Source organism: Cynocephalus volans, chromosome 1 (genome assembly GCF_027409185.1).
Source record: "Cynocephalus volans isolate mCynVol1 chromosome 1, mCynVol1.pri, whole genome shotgun sequence".
NCBI lineage: Eukaryota > Metazoa > Chordata > Mammalia > Dermoptera > Cynocephalidae > Cynocephalus > Cynocephalus volans.
Window position 1 is genome coordinate 57,096,615 of NC_084460.1, and position 18,424 is coordinate 57,115,038.

At 62.2% G+C, this 18,424-nt stretch overlaps 1 protein-coding gene across 1 annotated transcript; it reads right to left on the bottom strand.

Annotated features, from left to right (window-relative positions):
- Positions 1-2,848: 2,848 nt before the first annotated feature.
- On the bottom strand, positions 2,849-17,226 carry CHRNA4 (cholinergic receptor nicotinic alpha 4 subunit). Its single transcript, XM_063102677.1, has 6 exons — positions 17,148-17,226; positions 15,527-15,678; positions 12,311-12,355; positions 12,118-12,227; positions 5,989-7,363; positions 2,849-2,974 (listed from the first exon to the last, which is right to left on the bottom strand). Exons 1-6 carry the CDS (start codon positions 17,224-17,226, stop codon positions 2,849-2,851), a joined length of 1,887 nt encoding a protein of 628 aa, XP_062958747.1.
- Between the last annotated feature and the right edge of the window lie 1,198 nt (positions 17,227-18,424).

An 18,424-nucleotide genomic window follows, 5' to 3' on the forward strand; every position in this document is an offset into this window, starting at 1 on the left:
TGCCCGACTGCCCGCCCCGGGCATGAGCTGGCCCTGGGAGGGGAAGTCTCAGGTCTAGAAGGTCCCCCTGAAACATCATCACATATAGGAAATAAAGAACATGGTTCCTACAAGAAAATAGAACACATATCCACACACAGACGTATACACACACTTGCAGCCCCTGACTCAGACAACCAGAAACTGGAAACAAAGTTTTCAGGTGACAGGTGAACAGACCATGTTTTACTTTATTCAGAGAACACTGCCCAGCAACCAAAACCAGATAGACAACAGCATGAACTTCAGGAACACGCAATGCCATGGACGAGCCTCAGCACACTGAGCCAGGGCCTAAGGCTCCCACTGCATGAAGCTCAAGAGCCGCAGGGCCACTGCCAGTGGGGACAGGAACAGGCAGGAGGGGCTGCAGGGGCTCGGGGGATGGCACCCTACACAGCGAGTGGGATCTGTGTCAGTGGTGTCCCCTACTCAGCAAGTTGGGTCTGCATTAGCAGTAGCCCCAGTTCTCACAACTCACCGATCCAAAGGCTTAATTTAACACCATGCATTTTGCCCTATGTAAGTTTTACCTCAATTTTTAAAAAAAGCACTGGAGGCAAACACGCCTGAACGGTTGTGGTGGTTAATTTGGTGTGGTGGGAATATGGGTGCTCTATGTTCCTTTTGTGAACTCTGACTTTTTTTTTTAGCTCCCAAAAATAAGACAATAAAAAAACCATGAAAGGGAAAGGAGCCTTTATCCAGCCATACAACGGGAGGGCCCCTGGCAGGCGTGTGCTGGCCACTCTGCAGTCTCCTGACCCAGAAAAGAATGTCTGCAGCTGGGCCCAGCACCCAGGGCCGCTCTGGCAGCTACACACACATCTGGCAGCTGGACCCGCTTATGCAACACAGATCAAGGTACTTACATCTGCGACCTGCGGCCGACACCCTCCTCCGAGGCCTGGAGTCCCCTGCCCAGTCCCATGGTCCTGGAGTGAACTCACCCGCCTGGGGTCTCTCCCAACATTCTGGGTGCTCTGGCCAAGGGTTGGGGGGCTGATGCCCAGTCAGTCCCTGGGAGCCCTGTGCAGGTCAAAGCCCAGCAATGGGGTCCTAAATGCCCTGGGAATACCAGGGGTCACTGGGGGACCCCAAGGATTTGGCACTTAGGTCTCCACATCCCATTTCTGGGCACAAGAACCTCCCAGGGCCTCTGACTCAAGGCCCTCCCCAGGCGTCTCAGGAGCAGCTGGCCAGCAGCTTGGCATCCAGAGGAGGCTTCCTATAGGTGGGCAGGCATGGGCTGTGCGGGCCAAGCCTCCATCCACGTCACTGTCCAGCTGGGACCAGCAAGTGGAACCATGCGCAGAAGCACTTCCTGAGCACACGGTGCATGTCAGCTCCAAAGGTCACTAAATTATTCATTTAATTCTCTCGAGCAACTCATGACCCAGGCCCAGCACTAGGGGAGACCTCGGCACCAGGACCGAGGGACAGAACACAGTTTCTCTCTCCAAGCCCACCCTGGCTGGATGGGGGATGTGGACCAATCAGTAACCAGCCACCTGGGCCACCTTCCTCCCACCAGGATGTCACGCCAGGGACAGGGTCCACGCTGTCCTTGCCTCTCCCTTCTGGGCACTTGGAATCACAGAAAGGCGGAGGCAGCATGTGCCCACCCCACTGGGGAAGTGTGTGTCTCCAGGACTCCTGGGGATGTGCAGCCCGCCTGGTGCTCATCTGCAGGTAGAGGCAAAGCTGGGTCCCAGGGCTGGGCCCACAACACCTCTGGGCAAAGTGGGCAGTGGGGTGAGGCCCCTCCTCAACTCTATCCTGGGGATGAGCCAGAGGAACCCAGGCCTGCCTGGACACCCCAGGGGGGTCCCCACCCCCACATGTCTCAAGGGCTTTCTACCCATCCCCACTGCCAAGGGTCCCAGGGTATCCTGGTCCCAGAGATCCCCCTCTGGCCCCACCACAGCTACTGTGACAGGAAGTCTTTTCTCACATCTATCCAGAGCCCCAGAGGGAATGTCCCAGGCTGTGCACAGAAGAGGAGACCTACAGGGGTGTCAGAGAAGAGCCCAGAGGCTGGGGCCTGTAGGCAACTCATGTCCCTCACAGTCCTGGGAATCATGAAATGCAAGTGCCTGGGGGCTTGGGGGTCACTAGGCCCCTCAAAATGCTTGCCCATGACCCCCATAATGCCTCAAAGGCAAATGCCTAGATTCCCTGGGGCCGAGGGTCCCTCACCTCTGGAAACCTGCCCCCCAACCTCCTCCAAGCAGAGCCAGGACTACACGGCTCCATCCCCAATGCCTCTCAGCCACAAAACCTGGGTTCTCACTAACTTATCCCAAAGAGAGCAAAATAAATTCCCACTGGGACCCCCTCCTGGTTATGAGATTGCGTGTCTGCTGACTGGCCTTTCTGGAGTCAGATCCCAGCCTGAGGACCCCAGGGGTAGAAGGAGAAGCGGCCAGGCCTCAGGCTCAGGGACAATGGGCACTGGGGGCTGAAAGGGGACGGAGCCTCAGGGGCCCCAGGGAAGATCAGGACAATGGACACACCGCCCTGTCAGCAGGTCAGGAGTCGACGAGTCTCCATGCTCTGGAGAAATTTTAATAGGACTTGGCCCATGACGTGGCCCTGCGATGGAACTGCGCGTACCAGTCCCCACCCTTCCATCTTCCCAGGAGACAGTGGCTCCCTCCAAGGCCGTCCTACAGGGGACTCAGCAGATAGGGTGGGGGGCAGCTTGGCAGACGGCGTGGTCCCACGGAGGCCAGGGGGTCCAGGGTGAGTGCCGTGGACACTGCTCCGCATCCCACAGGCGCCTGGGCCTCTGACTCCCTGCTGGGTCCTAGATCATGCCGGCCAGCCAGGGCGGCAGGAAGAGGCCCACGGTCCCCAGCAGACAGACGATGACGAACATCCAGAGAAAGATGCGGTCGATGACCATGGCCACGTACTTCCAGTCCTCCTTCACCTGCAGACACAGACACGGTTACTGCCTCGGCCACCCTACACCCAGGCACCTGTGCCCAGGTGCTGCACAGGATGGGCATGCACAGAGTGCTTGACCAGCTGAAGTCAGAGAAGCTGCACGCTCGGCCAGCACTGCCACTGCAGGGGCCAGGCGTCTCTGGAGCCCACCTGCTCAGACTTCTGGACTCAGACTGAGCAGAACTCCCCTGATGGCCCACATGGCCCCTGCACCGCCGCAGGAGACGGGAGATTCTACACTGTGTCCCCACCTGATCTGCCTGGCAGGCTGTCGGAGCTGGAAGGGCGCAGAGAGGCTCACGCTGGGAGGGGCACTATGGAGGCCAAGTCCCCTCCCCATTCTGCAGATGGGGCGGTGAGGCCTGGAGAGTGGACACCACAGCTGCGGCTGGGCAGGGCGAGGGCCAGGAGCACGCTGGCTAGTGGCCTGACCACTGGGGAGAACACCCACGCCAGGCCCCACTGTCCACTCTGGCCTCCTGCCCGGGGATTCCACAGAGGTGGGGGGAGGAGAGCTGCGACACCTGCGGCTTCCAGGCCAGAGGGCGGACAGCAGCAGCCAACAAGCACAAAGCTGAGTACGTCCATCACCTGTGGTCACTCACTCAACCCTCGCCTGGACTGTCCCTTTTGTGCATGGGACGCTGAGGCACAGAATGCTAAGGGACAGGTCCATGGCTACCCATCTGTAGTTGAGAGTCGGTCCCAGCCCAGGCTCCTGCCGCTGCGCAGACACAGGGCAGCCACCTCCTCCGGGCTGGCACAAGGAGCAAAGGCTCCGGGGAGGCCAACATGGCATCTCTAGGCCCCGTCCGAGGCCTGCAGTTAGAGGCCCAGCCTCCATGCCCAGCCCAGCCTCCGTCTCCAATGCAGCCCCTTTGCTGCCGCCCACACTGCTGCTCACCCCTTCCTCCATCTGTCTTGTGTGCACAGTCAATGTCTAGAAGGACCCAGAATACCCCCTAAGCTTGGCTGGAGCTGCCCTTGGGATGGGCCAGGAGGGGGTGTCCTGGGCCAGCAGGCCATGGACACATGAGTGACCAGAAGAAGATGTGGCACGAGAGGACTCAGCAGGCCTGGGCCAGGGGCAGAATTTAGCTTTCCTGGTTTGGGGGCATCTGCTCTGATTTCTTAAAGTAATCATAGGCATCCTGATGGTTTTAAACCAAACTGAAATGTCCATGTTTATTTACAGGAAACCTGAGAGCAAATGGGGTCACTTATAAATAAAAAGCACCCAGGACTCCTGTTCCAGGAAAGACAGGGAAACAGGCGCCTGCGGTGTTATTTTTCCAATTCTCCTTTAATTCCTCCTGCTCTGTGTGCGGCGTCCCAGCCGCCCTGAGGATGAAACGAGTGACTGACCAAAGCCTGCCCTGCTGTACGCAGGCCCAGCAGTGTTGAAACTAGAACCAGGTCAGGCAGCCAGAGTGGCCGGCAGATAAGGGGCGTCTGGATGGTGATGCCCAATGGGCCGGGCTCCCAGGCCTCTGCACTGACCCCGTTGCACTACGATTTTGATTGAACTTTGGAGGGTTAATGGCTCCTTAGCAGCCTGCACAGCTGGCACATCAGGGTCAGGGAGCCGTCCATCCTTTCAAGATCTGGCAGCAAAACGTGGTCCCCAAGCCAGCTTCTCCCAGGCTGGTCTCTGTGACCCAGAACTTTCTGGAAACCTCCAGAATGGCTTCACAGCCTCCTGGGAATCAGTGGGGTGTCTGTGGGACAAGCAAGTGACTCACTCACTTCTCGGGTGTGGGGCACGAGCTCCCTCCTTTCCAGGGCTCGCTCAGCTATGGGGAGACGGACACCAGGTGTGTCCGAACTGCCAGTTGCAGAGAGCGCTAGGGAGCCGGGCAGAGGCAGATGCTGGCTGAGGGTCACTGTGGGCCTTACAGGTGACACCAAGAGGCCCGATGTCAGGCAGCCAATAGCGGCCGAGCAGGACTTGACCTCCCCTGCCCACCTGCATGCTGCTCCCCTCCCCACTGCTGTACTCTGAACTGGGGGCTCCACACCAACCTGGACCAGTCCAAGCAGGCAGAGACCCCCACGGGCAACAGGCAGACAATGTGTGTGCGAGGGTGTCCCCTGGTGGTGCGCATCAGGCAGAGCTGCCTCCCCCAGCCTCGTGACTGCTGGTGTGTGAAACGCATGGAAGGGTGTGCAACTGCGGACACGTGGCCGACACTCAGCAGAGGGGCACGGGCTGTTCCTAAGGCCTCTGTTCAGTTGACACTTGGAGTGTGAGGAGTGGGTGATGGGTGGGCCCAGGACTCCCTCCCCTGGCTGCCTAGACATGTTTGCTCAGATAACTGGCTCCCTGGGGTCCCTAGGTCCCCGAGGGCTGGGCTGGCATTCCGCTCCCACCCCGTGATTCTCCATTTCCTCTCCCCAGCTTGGCTTCAGGGGGCCAAATGTGAGGGCAGTCTCAGACCCCAATCCTTCTCTCCTCCCAGGCTTTGGAGACTGCTCAGTCCCATCCCATCTTCCCACAGCCCCTCTCACCCTGGCCCCATGGTTCAGATGCCCTCGGGCCTCTCCACAGGTGCAGGTCAGAGGCAGGAGCACGGTTGGGAAAGATGCTATTGGCCGCAGCCTCACTGTGTTTTGGAGAAGGCGGGTGTGGGGTCCCTAGGCTGTCACTGGGCAGCAATCCCCAGAGGTCAGCAAGAGTGCCCCAAGACGCCCAAGGAAGACCTCGTGTTTCACTGGAAAGACGGTGCCAGTAGACCCCCCCCCACCCCCACCGAGGCTCCCTGTGTCCTGAAGCCTGAGGGGAGATGCTGCCATCCGGTCCCCACTAGCCTTGGGCCACCTGCCCCTACTCAGCCCCAGCTGTGCCCAGGGACTTGCAGCCATATGCAGGCAGCCCACAGCTGGGCAGCCTGGAGTCTGGGGCTGGGGCTTCTGGATTATTCCCCAGAGATGGAGAGCATCTGCTGTTCCATCTGTGCCAAGACTACTCCTGGACACAGCCATGGGGCAGGGACTTACCGAGAAATCTGTGTCTTCTGCCTTCAGGTGGTCTGCGATGTACTGGACGCCCTCAACGGCCCGCGTCAGAGCTGGTGATAGGGGTAGGGGCTGCAGTGGTGCTTTGGTACTGCGGGCTTTGAGCGTGGCGTTTGGGGAGGCCATGGGGGACTCCTTGCATGTGCATTTGCAGAGAGAAGGCTGGCCTGGAGGTGAGAAGTCGGCCGAGCGGGCCTTCAGAGAGGCCGGGGAGCCAGCTGGCTGGCCGTCCACCTGGGAGGCAGCACCGTCTCGGGGAACACAGTACTGGATGCTCCGAGACCGGCACCGGATGCCACCCTGCACTGCTTTGCTGGGGCTGGACAGGTGCTGGACACTCAAGGACTTGGCTTTGGCAAGCTCTGGGGCCTGGGTGCTGTTGGGTGGGAGGCAGGGGCCGGGTGAGGGGCAGGTGCCAGCCTTCTTGGCCTCTGAGGGTTGCAGACTGGGGACTTGGTCGGGGGGTGACGTGCGGGCAGGCTGGGGCTCGGCCGGTGTGTCCAGGGGCATGCAGAAGGATGGGGAGGGCGATGGACCCTGGCTGCAGGCACCACTCTCCGTGCTGGGCACCCCCGCGGGCTCAGGCCAGAAGTGCGGGGCACTGGCCATCTTATGCATGGACTCGATGAGCCTCCTGCAGTTGTCCTTGACCACGGACGGCCGCTTCATGAAGAGCAGGCGCGGCACCACATCCAGGAAGACCCTGCGCACCCAGGCGGGCATGGTGTGCGTGCGTGGGGAGCGGTGGTGCACATTGAGCACAAAGACTGTGATGACGATGGAGAGTGTGACGAAGATCATGGTGAAGAGCAGGTACTCGCCGATGAGCGGGATGACTAGTGAGGTGGACGGGATGATCTCGGTGATGAGCAGCAGGAAGACAGTGAGCGACAGCAGTACCGAGATGCACAGTGTGATCTTCTCGCCGCAGTCCGAGGGCAGGTAGAAGACGAGGACAGTGAGGCAGGAGATAAGCAGGCAGGGGATGATGAGGTTGATGGTGTAGAAGAGCGGCAGCCGCCGGATGACGAAGGCGTAGGTGATGTCGGGGTAGATCTCGGCGCAGCACTCGTACTTGCGGGTGTTGTAGGTGCCCACCGCGTCCACGATCACCCACTCGCCGCTCTCCCAGAAGTCCAGCTGGTCCACACGGCTGTGCATGCTCACCAGGTCGATCTTGGCCTTGTCATAGGTCCAGGACCCGAACTTCATGGTGCAGTTCTGCTGGTCGAAGGGGAAGAAGGTGACATCAATGCTGCAGGAGCTCTTGTAGATGGCCGGGGGTGTCCACTGCACCCGCCCGTCATGGAACAGGTGTGCCTTGGTCAGGTGGGTGACTGCAAAGTCCCCGTCCGCACTGGGCAGGAAGAGAGAGAATGGAGAGCGTGAGAACCCCACACCTCCGCACCCGACGCCCCCGCGTCCTCCTGCACCCCCACGCACCTGCACATGGCACCGGCATGGATAGCACAGACAGGCCGGCAGCCTCACCTGGGTCACAGCCAGTCACGGGCGGAGCATGCGGCCGGCTCATCACTTACCTGCACCTCGGTTTACCATCCCTGAGCGAGGGATATTGTGTGGCTTGGAGATCACATGAAGGGTCCATGCCGTGCCTGATGCATGCAGGCAGACAGCACTGTTGTTGGTGATTACTGTTATTCATGGGGCGGAGTGGGGTCTGGGGCAGTCTCCTGGCACCTCCTCACCAGGGCGCATGGTATTCCCACACACCTGCACCTCAAGCAGCCAGGGACAACCACTGCCTTTGTTGTCTGCAGCACCGTGGGCCGCCATGGGAATTTCTTGCCCTGGCTTCCACTGGCAGCCATCTGAAGCCCACAAGCACAGAGCGGAAGGCGGTGCTGCTGACTAGTCCTGCAGTGTGCTAGCCGGCAGCCTGGGCCAGTCACTGCAGGAAGGGGAGCCCATGGGCCTGACAGTCTTGCGGGTGGTCAGTAGGCAGGGCAGCCATGGTCGTGGAAGTGGCCCCAGGACAACACGCGGCAGACTTCAGAGCTTTAACCTCCCAGGGAACAGCGTCTCATCCCCCAACTGGGGCTGGGCCCAGTCTTGGACCCTGGACCACCTACTTTTGCCCAAGACCGGGGAGGATGTTCAAAGCCACTGTGGGTGGCCCAGCCAGTGACATGCTTTCCACTAACCCTGGGGACTTAGTGATCACCCCCCTGCCAGGGAGGATGAGGATGCCAGGGCCACACAGGTGAGGACGGGGCCCAGGTGGCCCAGGACATAGCAAGCTGGATGTGAATTCCGGTCCTTCCCTCTGCTGGGCAGATGCTGGTGTCCCGTCCACGGGCCTGAGTGGTCAGTGGAGTGAGGGGTTGTGGTCCCTCGGGCCCCTTCCCCTAGTGGCAGAGCTCCCAGCCCTGGCCCCTGGGCATCACAGTCGCTATGCCCACAGACGGCACCAGCCGGTGGGGCGTGCCATATAGCACATTCTGGCGCCAAGGCAGCTGGGCTCCTGGGGACTGGAGGACACTGGCCAGCAGCCCCCACGAGGCCCTTCTTTCTCCTGGAGTTGGCTCACGTCTCTACCTCCTCCACAGCTGGAAGCACTTGGTCCTGAGAGCCCCACACCCCATGCGCCCTGTGTGACCTACGCCTTAGTTTCCCCACAACGACCAGGCTGTCCATTCTGACCCTGGGTTGGTGCCCACAGACCTGTGGAGGCAGCAGCCGCTGTCCAAGCCCCTCTGGGCAGGTGCCACAGGCTTTGGCTCAGAAACACTGACGGGAAACCTTGCCCTTGTGTTCCTGAGCCCTGAGACCCAATCAAATTCCCATTAACAGCATTGCGTGCATGGTGCTGGTCTCACACTGCGGGAATGGTGGGGCCATGGCACAACCACTGGACCACAGGCACCTGTACCTTCTGTTTGCCTGGGCCCCTCGGCCCATCCACCCACCTCATTCCCTGAGATCAGGCTTCAAGGCCAGGGCTTCCAAGGGCCTGGGGCAGAACCAGCCGCTGCCCTGCTCCACTTTGTCTGCTCCTGCACACACAAGTCTCCAGCTGGCCCTGCACCCGACCAAGCCCTGTCAGGTCCTGACCAGTTACGACACCACAGCAGCTACCACCTGGAACCCTCAGGGACTTTCCCTTCCTGCAGCTGGCTCCACTGCTGGACCCTCAAAGTCACCAAGCCCTGAGCCCTGCCATGGTCTCTGTTGGTGCCAAGCCCGGCCCTCTGCCCCCCATAACTCCTCCAAGCCAACCCCATGCACTGCACTGCGGATGAAGGTGATCCCGTGAGAGGATTCTGCACACGCACCTCAGTGAGGGCACAGCCTGGCTTTGGGGCAGAAGCCGAGGTTCCCTCTGGGGCAGGGGCAGAGTCCTGCTGTGTATTTCAGTCCACGCAGAATCAAGGTCAAGTGTGCCGCCTCCTCCCCAGCCCCTCTCTCCAAAAGTCAAAGCCTCATCTCTTTGAGGAACAAATTAAAACATTCTCACACAGCAAATGAGAGACTCCCCGTTCATTCAGCAAATATTCTGCAAGGAGGACATTAGAGGCTCTGTTAAGGAGCAGGGTGGGGCCCAGCCTCTGGGCAGGGGCAGGGAAGGTTCCAGGTGCTCACTTCCCCCCAGCCCTGGGTCTGGGAATCCATGCCGGGTTCCTGGGTCCCACCAGGCCCCTGGGTCTGTTTCTCTGCCCACAGGACACGAGCCAGGGCTCCGTCTTCCCCAGCACACTCTGAACACCCAGCCCCCCATGCTCAGAGGGCTCTGGGACCCTCTGCTCCCCCTCGGTGGTGGAGGTGGTGACGGTGCCCCAGGCCCGGCGTGTGTGTTGGTTGTGCTGCTCCCACGTCATGCTCCTACATCATGCTCCTGTGCCGAGGGTGTGTCCAGCCCTGGCAAGGACCCAGGAGGGTGGAGGGGCGGCCCTGCACGCTGCACTGGGACCAGACAGCCCGGCCAGGCACCAGGACGGAGCCATTGCATGAAGGCCTCTCCTGAGGCTGGTTCTGCCATGCCAGGTGAAGTCCCATCCAGCAGTTTCCAGTCCCATGTCCCAGCCCAGCACCACAGAGCACCAGGAATCCCGAGGGGCGAGGGCACGACAGCTAATCCACTCATTCTGGGCCTGCTGCACAGACCCACAGTGTAGGAGGTGGGAGCAGGTGCCTGCTCCAGAGCCCAGGATGGCCCACCCATGGGATGCTGCGCACGTGGGGCCGTGGGAGACCCTCTGCCCACCCCAGAGAGCCAATCTCAAAGGAATCCCAAGTGGACAGCAAGGCCTCCAACCAAGGGGGCACCCCAAAGCCAAGATAAGAGCCGCGACTCCCCAGAGCCAGCAGAAGAGCCGGGGAGGCCCATCCAGCAGCGTGGGCTGACCACCAGCCATGCTCTGGTGAATAGCAGCCCAGCCAGCAGCTGCCTGTTACCCCTGGAAATGGCCCTTCTCAGTGGCTGTGGCCAGAGCCCAGCTCAGCCACCAGCTCCAGGGTCCTTTTTGCCCTTACCCGGGGCCCAAGTCCCATCCAGACAAAGCCTGGGTGACAAACCCAGCCTCCTAGAGAAGCTGGGAGTCCACCCCACTACCCCGTAAGTCCTGGCAGGGAGGAGAGAAACAAAGATTTGGGGTGGCCGTAGCCCCCGCCTCCTGAGCTGGGGTTCTGGTGGGGCTGGGGTCCTGCAGTCCTAGGGTTTGCAGTTCTAGAGGGCTGTGGTCCTGGGGGAACTGAAGTCCTGGGGGCTGTGGTCCTGTAGGGGCTGCAGTCCTGGGGGTCTGGGGTCTTGGGGGCTGCGGTCCTGGGGGGGCTGCAGTCCTGCATACACGTTTCCAGAGCTGCTTATCTGCCAGGCTCATACCACGCAGGAGCTTCCAGTTCTCTCTGGAACACAAAAGTTCTCGTGTGCCAAGCAGGCCACTCTGGGTGGATTCGGTGCCAGGGCCAGAGGTGGGTTGCTGGGAAGATTTCCGGGCTGTTGTTCAGATTGGGAGGCATGTGGAGGGCAGAGAACCTGTCCTGAGCAAACAGCAGTGACCCCCAGCCACGACCGCCTCCGCGGTGCGTCCTGGAACACTACCTGGAGCTCTTCCCGCTGCCATTACTGGAGTCAATTAAGTGGGGAGAGCAGCCCAATCATTCTCAATCAAATAGGGATGTTTGTAGGTCAGGTGGATGCCCCGCGGCCTGGAAGGGGCTATGGCAGATGGCAGGGACCAGAAGAAGGAGGTGTTTCCATTTATCTGTAGGTGCTGCAGGACCCGTTCCTGCCCAGGCCCTGTGCCTGCAGAATCATCCCTGGTTGGGGTGAGCTCAGAAAGGGATGGTGGCCCTGGGCTCAGGGTCCTGGCGAGGGTCCCCAGGAAGGACAAGTTTAAGGACTCCAGCCCTCTGGAGGCCACTGTCTGCCATGCCAGTCCCTGGAGATGCAGCCTGCCTTCCAAGACAGAAATGTAGAAATACCGTTCACACGACCAAATTCAGCTGAGCCTCCCGGGAACCTGCCGAGCTCGGCTGAGCCTGAGGCTTTGTTTGCTCGAGCTGAGCGGGATGAGCTGGGCCTGCTGACCCGGCGATGTCCGTGGGGGTGGGGGGCCCACGGGAGCTGCTGAGGACGCAGATGGGAGGCAGAGGCGGTGCTGACGTGGGAGCAGACCGTCCTGGGGACCTCGCCCCCTTTCCAGAGCACCCCTCCTCCACACCGTGGTTTCAGAATGTGAAGCAAGTATGGCGGGGGCCACGTGCCTGGGGTGGGGGCCGACTAAAAATCACTTCAGCCCAAAAGCCCTGCAGTCATTGCTGGGGCAGGGGGTCCAACTCCCCTTTCCTGCCAGTGCCAGGAGGTGGCCCCCAAGGCCCCAGGGCCAGTTCGAGTAGGACAGTGTCCCCAGATGCCAACAGCCACATTCAGGCCCCTCTGGCTCCCACGCTCTGGACCACAGCCCCTGGAACATCCTCGGCCTCTTTGCTGGCCTGGGGAGCCCTTCCCCCCAGACACCCCAACATCTCCATGGCTCTGGCCCTATTCTCCCTGGGTCCGGCCTCAGCCCTGGCTGGTGCATACCAGTCTGGGCCACACTGGGCCGGGCACTGGCCACTCCTCCCCACCGTGCCCCGCCAGGGACTCACTTGTTGTAGAGGACGATGTCAGGCCGCCAGATGAGCTCAGAGGGGATGCGGATGGAGGTGACGTTCTCGTAGTCGGCTGGGTCCCAGCGCAGCTTGTAGTCGTGCCACTCCTGGGCGGGCGGGAAAGCCACAGGGTCAGAGGAGATGGGCATGGGGGGAGGGGCACAGGGGAGGGTGCTGCTACCCCACTCACCTGCTTCACCCATACGTTGGTCGTCATCATCTGGTTTTTCTCGTCCTAGGCACAAAGGAGAAGGGAGCTCGTGTCACCCTCCGTGGCAGGCACCTCCCTCTGGAGCTGAGTTTCCTTATCCACAGCCATGGGCACAGGGCGGGGTCAGGGCTGGACACACCTGGTGGGCCGCCTCAGGAGGGAGTAAGTGCCTCATCCCTGGAGACTGCCAAACTCAGGATGGTGGCCCAAGGGGACTTAGGGATGTGGGGACAAAGGCCCCTGAGCCTTTCCAGAAGGAAACTGGGAACAAGGTCTGGCTGACTTCACAGGCCCCCTGCCAAGGGCAGGTGGGTGGGGAGGGAAAGTGGGGCTCCCAGGCTGCTTGCAGGAGCCACCTTGCCCACCTCGATGGCCCCACCCATCCGCATGGCTCCGTCCCGGCTCCTGGGGGCAGCCCCTTGTAGGTGAGAACCCAAGGTGAGCCTGTACCTGCTCCCTCCAGCAGCCACCAAAGCTACCCCTGGCCAAACTGCCCCTCCAGGACCTAAGCCTTGTGACCTGCAATGGGAGGATCAGGAGACCCTGGCTGGCTGCACCTCAGGTCACTGTGTCCAATTGAGAAGGACTAGACTGCTGCCCACCTCCCCTGCTTGCAGCACCCTCCCCCATAGCCTTTATTTCCCTTCTGGGTCACGATCCATCCGTCATGCTCCTGATGAGGAGCAGCTGGTTTAAGACCTGTGCTCTGGCAGTGAGACTCCAGGACAGGGTGGAACATTCTGGAGAAGAATGCCAGGCTCAGGGTGCAGGGGTCTGCAGGGACAGAATGCCCACCCCCAGTGTCCTCACACCCCACTCTGTGGGTGCTGAATGCCAACCTCTGGGAGGCCACAGCCTCACCCCTGCCCACTTGGCACTCCAGGGGACCAGGGACATCCCTGCATGGTTTTGGAGAGCAGCACTCAGTCTCCCTCAGAAAGCAGGGTGCCCACAAACACTGAGGGCGGAGGCTCCTCCCCTGCAAGGAGGGGTCTAGAGAAGAGGGCCGCATCGGGTGTTGAGGACAGCATCTTGTGCAAGGTGGCTTTCCACCCTCTAAACAGCCAACTTGTGTCCTCATCAGCCCCTCCAGAGACAAACAAGACTTTGTCAGGGAAAGCTACTTGACCCCAGAACCCACATGATCGTCAAGTCAGAAAAGCATCTTGGTGCGTAAAACAGGACTGGGGTGGGGGTGGGGGTACTCGCATCCCCAGGCGCTGCTGTGCGAGGAGGGGCTACACCCTCCTGAGTTCCCAGCCCCTGCTCTTGGCCCTTCCTGCTCTCCAGAGGAGCCACCAGGCAGGTCACCAGCTGCTCAAGCCAGTCCCCTCCCTGGAAGGACGCCGAGGAGCGGTCACATAGCCAGCTGCCTGGCCTCGGCAGAGCCACCCTCTCATCCCCGCATGACCTCGACCCTGCATGTATGAAGAAGCTGGGGACAGCCAGCCCCAGCCCATGCTGGGCTCCAGGGTCCTCAGAACAAGCTTCCCATAGCCAGGCCTGGACTCTGGCCCCAGCACCCAGCCCTGCAGCCTCACACCCCAGGTGCCCTTGGAGTGGCAGACAGACACAGTGGGTGACACACTCTCAGGTACTATTTCACGAGGACTCAACACTAGCCCAGGCGGGGCGGGAAAGCGCTGGGGATTCCGCAGCCTCCTCTGCAGCCCATGCTGGGCGTGAGCTCACACAGGCAGCACACAAGCTCTACCTCCCACACAGAGATCCCCATGACGGCGTTCCACATCTGCAGCAAGGACACGAGACCCTTGGAGGGGGCTCAGGTGGGCACCAGAGTGGGAGCCCATGGACCCCAGCCCCTGGAGGGCCCCCCACCCCCACACACAGCTGCAGCCTCGGGCCAGCACACAAGAGCTGTGAGCACACATGTGTGTGCCTGTTCCCGTGTGTGCGAGCCAGCTCCAGGGCAGAGAACAGGGCTGGGAGCTCCTCCAGGTCCCCCACCAGAGTCTTAGCGCTGGGTGTGCTCTGAGCCTCAGGGTCTCCCGGGCAGACGGGGACTTCTGCAGCAGTGTGAGGAGCAAGAGCCAGCCCTGAGGCTGGGCGGTGGGGTAGCAGGCCCCAAGCCTGAGCAGCCACCAGCGGCCACCTCTGCATTTTGTCTGCAAACCTTAGCAGGGCTGATGAAGCCTGTACATCTCACACTATCTCTGGCTGGGCCCCAGCTGGGGACACTTCATAGGAACCACTCAAGGGCCAATTCCAGGACACTTGAGGGTGGTGGTCTGGGTGGCTGACTCTGGACCGGGGTCTCCATGCACAGCCCTGTGCAGGCTGCTGCCACCGCAGGGGCAGTCTCTCCATGGGAATGTGGCTGCAGTCCCCCACAACCTCCAGGGCCCCTGGGATGTCTCCCACGCAGCCTGAGGTGGTGCAGCAACCCTCACCCATTTCACAGGCAGGACGCAGGCACCAGCCCAGGGCCTCTGGAAGAAAGGAAATTCTCCCCCAAACCAGTGGCTCCTCTCCTGACCAGGAGACCTGGGGTCCTGGAAGGGTGTGGGGTGGGCCTTTATGGATGTATGCAGTCCCTTCAGGAGATAAATGCCCCTCCTCAGATTCAGGCTCCCTCCCTGGACCCAGCAGGCTGTGATTTATCAGCAGGGGCAGGAGCTGGCTGGATCCCAGTGTGGAAAACTCAGGCCCTTCCAAACCCAGCTGGGCTTCCACTTCCCCACTGGCTCCCAGAGCTACTGCCGCCAGCATCAGGCCAGAGCCCAGCCTCCGAGGCCCAGCATAAGGGGCATGGCCTTGTGCTGCTGGAACTTCCACCAGGCCAGGTACCCCAGACGATGGTCCCACCCAAACCAGAGCAGCTGAACCTAGCCAGGAAATGTAGAACTGTCTCCGCTGTTCCTCAACCTGGCCCCCAAAGAGCCACGGCCCCTGGGTGGCGACCCCGGACACAGCCAGAATTTGTGATCCAGCTGTGAGCCTGAGGTCCTTGGTTGGTCTGGTTCAGGCTCTGGGTGTGGAAGCAGCATCTCTATCGTGCACATGGCCCTGGGCTTCTCCCTGACTGCAGGGCCCTGCAGCCACATAGAGTGATCATGTGCTGTCCTCTCTGCCCATCCCCAGCCACTGCCCTGCAAGGCCACTCCCAGACACAGAGCTCCCTACAGCATGCTCCAGTCACCATGTGTGACAGCCCAGGGCCCAGCCCGCACCTACCACGTCGATGAGCTGTGCGATGGACAGGCCGAAGCGGACGAGGACCACGTCTGAGATGTTGGCCACCGGCCGGGACCACTTGTTGTAGCCAGAGAAGAGTTTCTTCAGAAGCCGCTCCTCTGCGTGGGCCCGGGTCTCCATGTGGCTGTTCACTGCAAGGACAGGCAGATGAGGGGCTCAGGTGCAGGGGGATGGGTGGCCATCCAGGCTGCCCCCTCCAGGCCATGCTCAGCCACATCCGCTTCCTCTTGGCTCCTCATGGGCACCACCTGCCACCTCAGGACCCTTGCACTAGCGTCCCCACCCCCCACTCTTGACCTTGGTGCCTCCTCTACCCCAGGTGTAAATGTAACTTCCCCAGGGAAACCTCCCAGGCCATCCGGCTGGGCAGGCCCTGCTAGCACCTCCACACCAGCACAAAGCCAAACATGCACCCGAGAAGCACTGATCTGGGTATGTCTTCCCGTCAGGCTGTGATGTCTGAGGCAAGGGCTGCATCTCCAGTGACCAGCAAGGTCAAAGGACACAAGGTGGTAACAGCAAACGGAAGGAAGCAGAGGCAGGAGCCAGCCCAGGCAGGGGGATGGGGAAGAGGGCTTCCTAAGGCTGCTGGACCGCACCAGCTCTCAGAAGAAACTGTTCCTGATGCCTGAGGGGCCTTTTAAGTGCAGACCCTGACAATGAGCTCGGCACGTGTTCCTGGATGGACACACAGAATGCCCTCCATTAGTGACTCTGCAGTGAGCCCCCAGTCTGCTGCCTGGGGAGAGGTCCCTCATTCAGCCCAGCTCCATCGGCACATCTGTGGTCCCGCTTATCATTGTGGGGTCTCCCCACGGGGCCCGAGGGCCTCCCTGCCTCCCCTGGGTGGCTGCATCATGAGACAGTTGGGGAGCAGGAAGGGAGGCCCCTGCTACCTGCTCAGCCCTGCTCACCTGAGAGTCACAAGCAGGACCTTAGGCTGGGGTCGATCCGAGAACTCTGGGACCCTTGACTCCCAGCCCGGAGCCCTCACCCCCGACCTTGTTCTTCCTGATCCCTTTGACCAGTAAGGTGCAGCCCACTCCTCCCTGGGAGGCTAGGGGGTTAAATTCCCTCCACCAAGCCCCTGAATGGGGGTGGGGGCGCAAGGTGGCTGCCCAGAGGATGGGATGGGAGGGAAGAGGGAGCGAGGGAGCCAGAACTTCCCTGTTCCAGCGAGCCTGGGGAAGCAGAAATGGTGCCATGGGGACTGCTAAGGGCAGCCCACCTCTCTGGTCCTCTAAACCGGGAGCAGGCACGGGGATCTACAGGGAAATTTGGCCGGATGGATGGGGGGGCGCGAAATGGGCGCTGCCTCTACCCAAGTTGGAGCTTCTGGGTCCGGCTCCCGAAAAAGCAGCGGGAACCCCCCTACCCACCCACCCAAATCCCCTCTCCTGGCATTCGTGGACGGGTTAACTCCTTCTTCGCCCGGGCTCAGCCGGCGCCGCAAGACAACTCGTGCGTCTCTGGGGGTGCTGGAGCCTCCGCGGCCGCCCCATTGCGCGCACCCGCGGCTTGGGACCGCGGCCGCGATCTTCCCCTCCTACGGCCCCGGGGGTCGGGCGACAGGGGTCCCGTGCAGCGCCCCGAAACTTACCGGGCAGGAGACCGGCCCCCAGAAGCAGCAGCAGCGGCGGCAGCAGCGGCGGCGGCGCCCCGGGGCCCCGGAGCTCCATGGCGCACCAGCGGGCTCTAGACGCGGGCGGCTCCCGACTCCGCCGCGCCCCCGCTCCGAGGCCCGCGCACGCCCAACTTCATGCCCCCGCGCCGCGGGCTGCTCCTTCGCCGGCCGGCTCGGCCGCTCCTCCCGCGGGGCGCGGCGCGGCGCGGCGGTGGCGGGGCGGGGAGCGCGGGGCCGTGGACTCCGTGGCGCGGCCCCGCCCGGACCTGCCCGCCTCCAGCTGGCTAGGAGGAGGGGGAGGGGAGCAGGGGAGGAGGGACGGGAGGAGGGACGGGAGGAGGGACGGGAGGAGGGACGGGAGGAGGGCGGGGAGGAGGAGGGAGCAGGAGTGGGGCGACGGGGAGGGGAGGGGACGGGCCACGCACGGAGCGGGCATGAGGCGGCTGCGCGGGGCCCCGCGCGGGGGGAAAGTTTCCTTATCCTCCGGGGTCTCGGCACACGCCCAAGCCAGGTATGGGGACCCCGTGGTCACTCCGTGCGACCGGGGAGGTCCCAGACGGTGTGACCCCAGTCCCCCGTGCCTGCCTGGAGAGGGGGCGCGCGTGCCGGGGCTCTGGGCACGAGGGGGGGCCACCCCGCGCAGATACGGCGAACTCCATCGCCCCTGCCCCGCGTCAGCGCCCACCGCTTGCAGTTTGGAAAGGACAAGTCCCTCGTCTTCCGCAGCGAGACGTTCAGGAAGCAGCCACTCCATCGTCCCGACGACCCCGCGTGCCCCGCAAGCATCCAGCGGCAGCCCAGACCCTGCATCCTACCGTCCTAGGGCGGGAAGCGACCCTCACGCCCCCACCCCAACGAAACGGCCTCTTGCTGCTCCAAAGTCCCGCATAGAGTCATGGTCCGCCCCGCCGCCCTCGCGCGGGCCCGAGAGGAGCCCTCCCATCCCACGCTCTGCGGGCGGCGGCGGAGGGTCTCAGGCACAGGGGTTTGGACCACAGACCGCCGCACCCCCTTTGCTCGACTAAAAGATATGCCACGACCGAGATCTGCCGGGCGGCCGCGCACGGTCCCCGGGGAGGGGCTCCTCCGCCAGGGCCGCAGGTGGTCGGGGCAGGGGCGCTTTGTGCGGTCGCCCCTATGCGCAGAAGCGTCAGACCCGCGGCCCCCGCCCACCCTGGGCCCTGCGGGGACGCAGTCCCCCAAACGGAGACTGTGGGCCTGGGGGGGGGCAGAGAAGAAGGGACGGAGAGGTC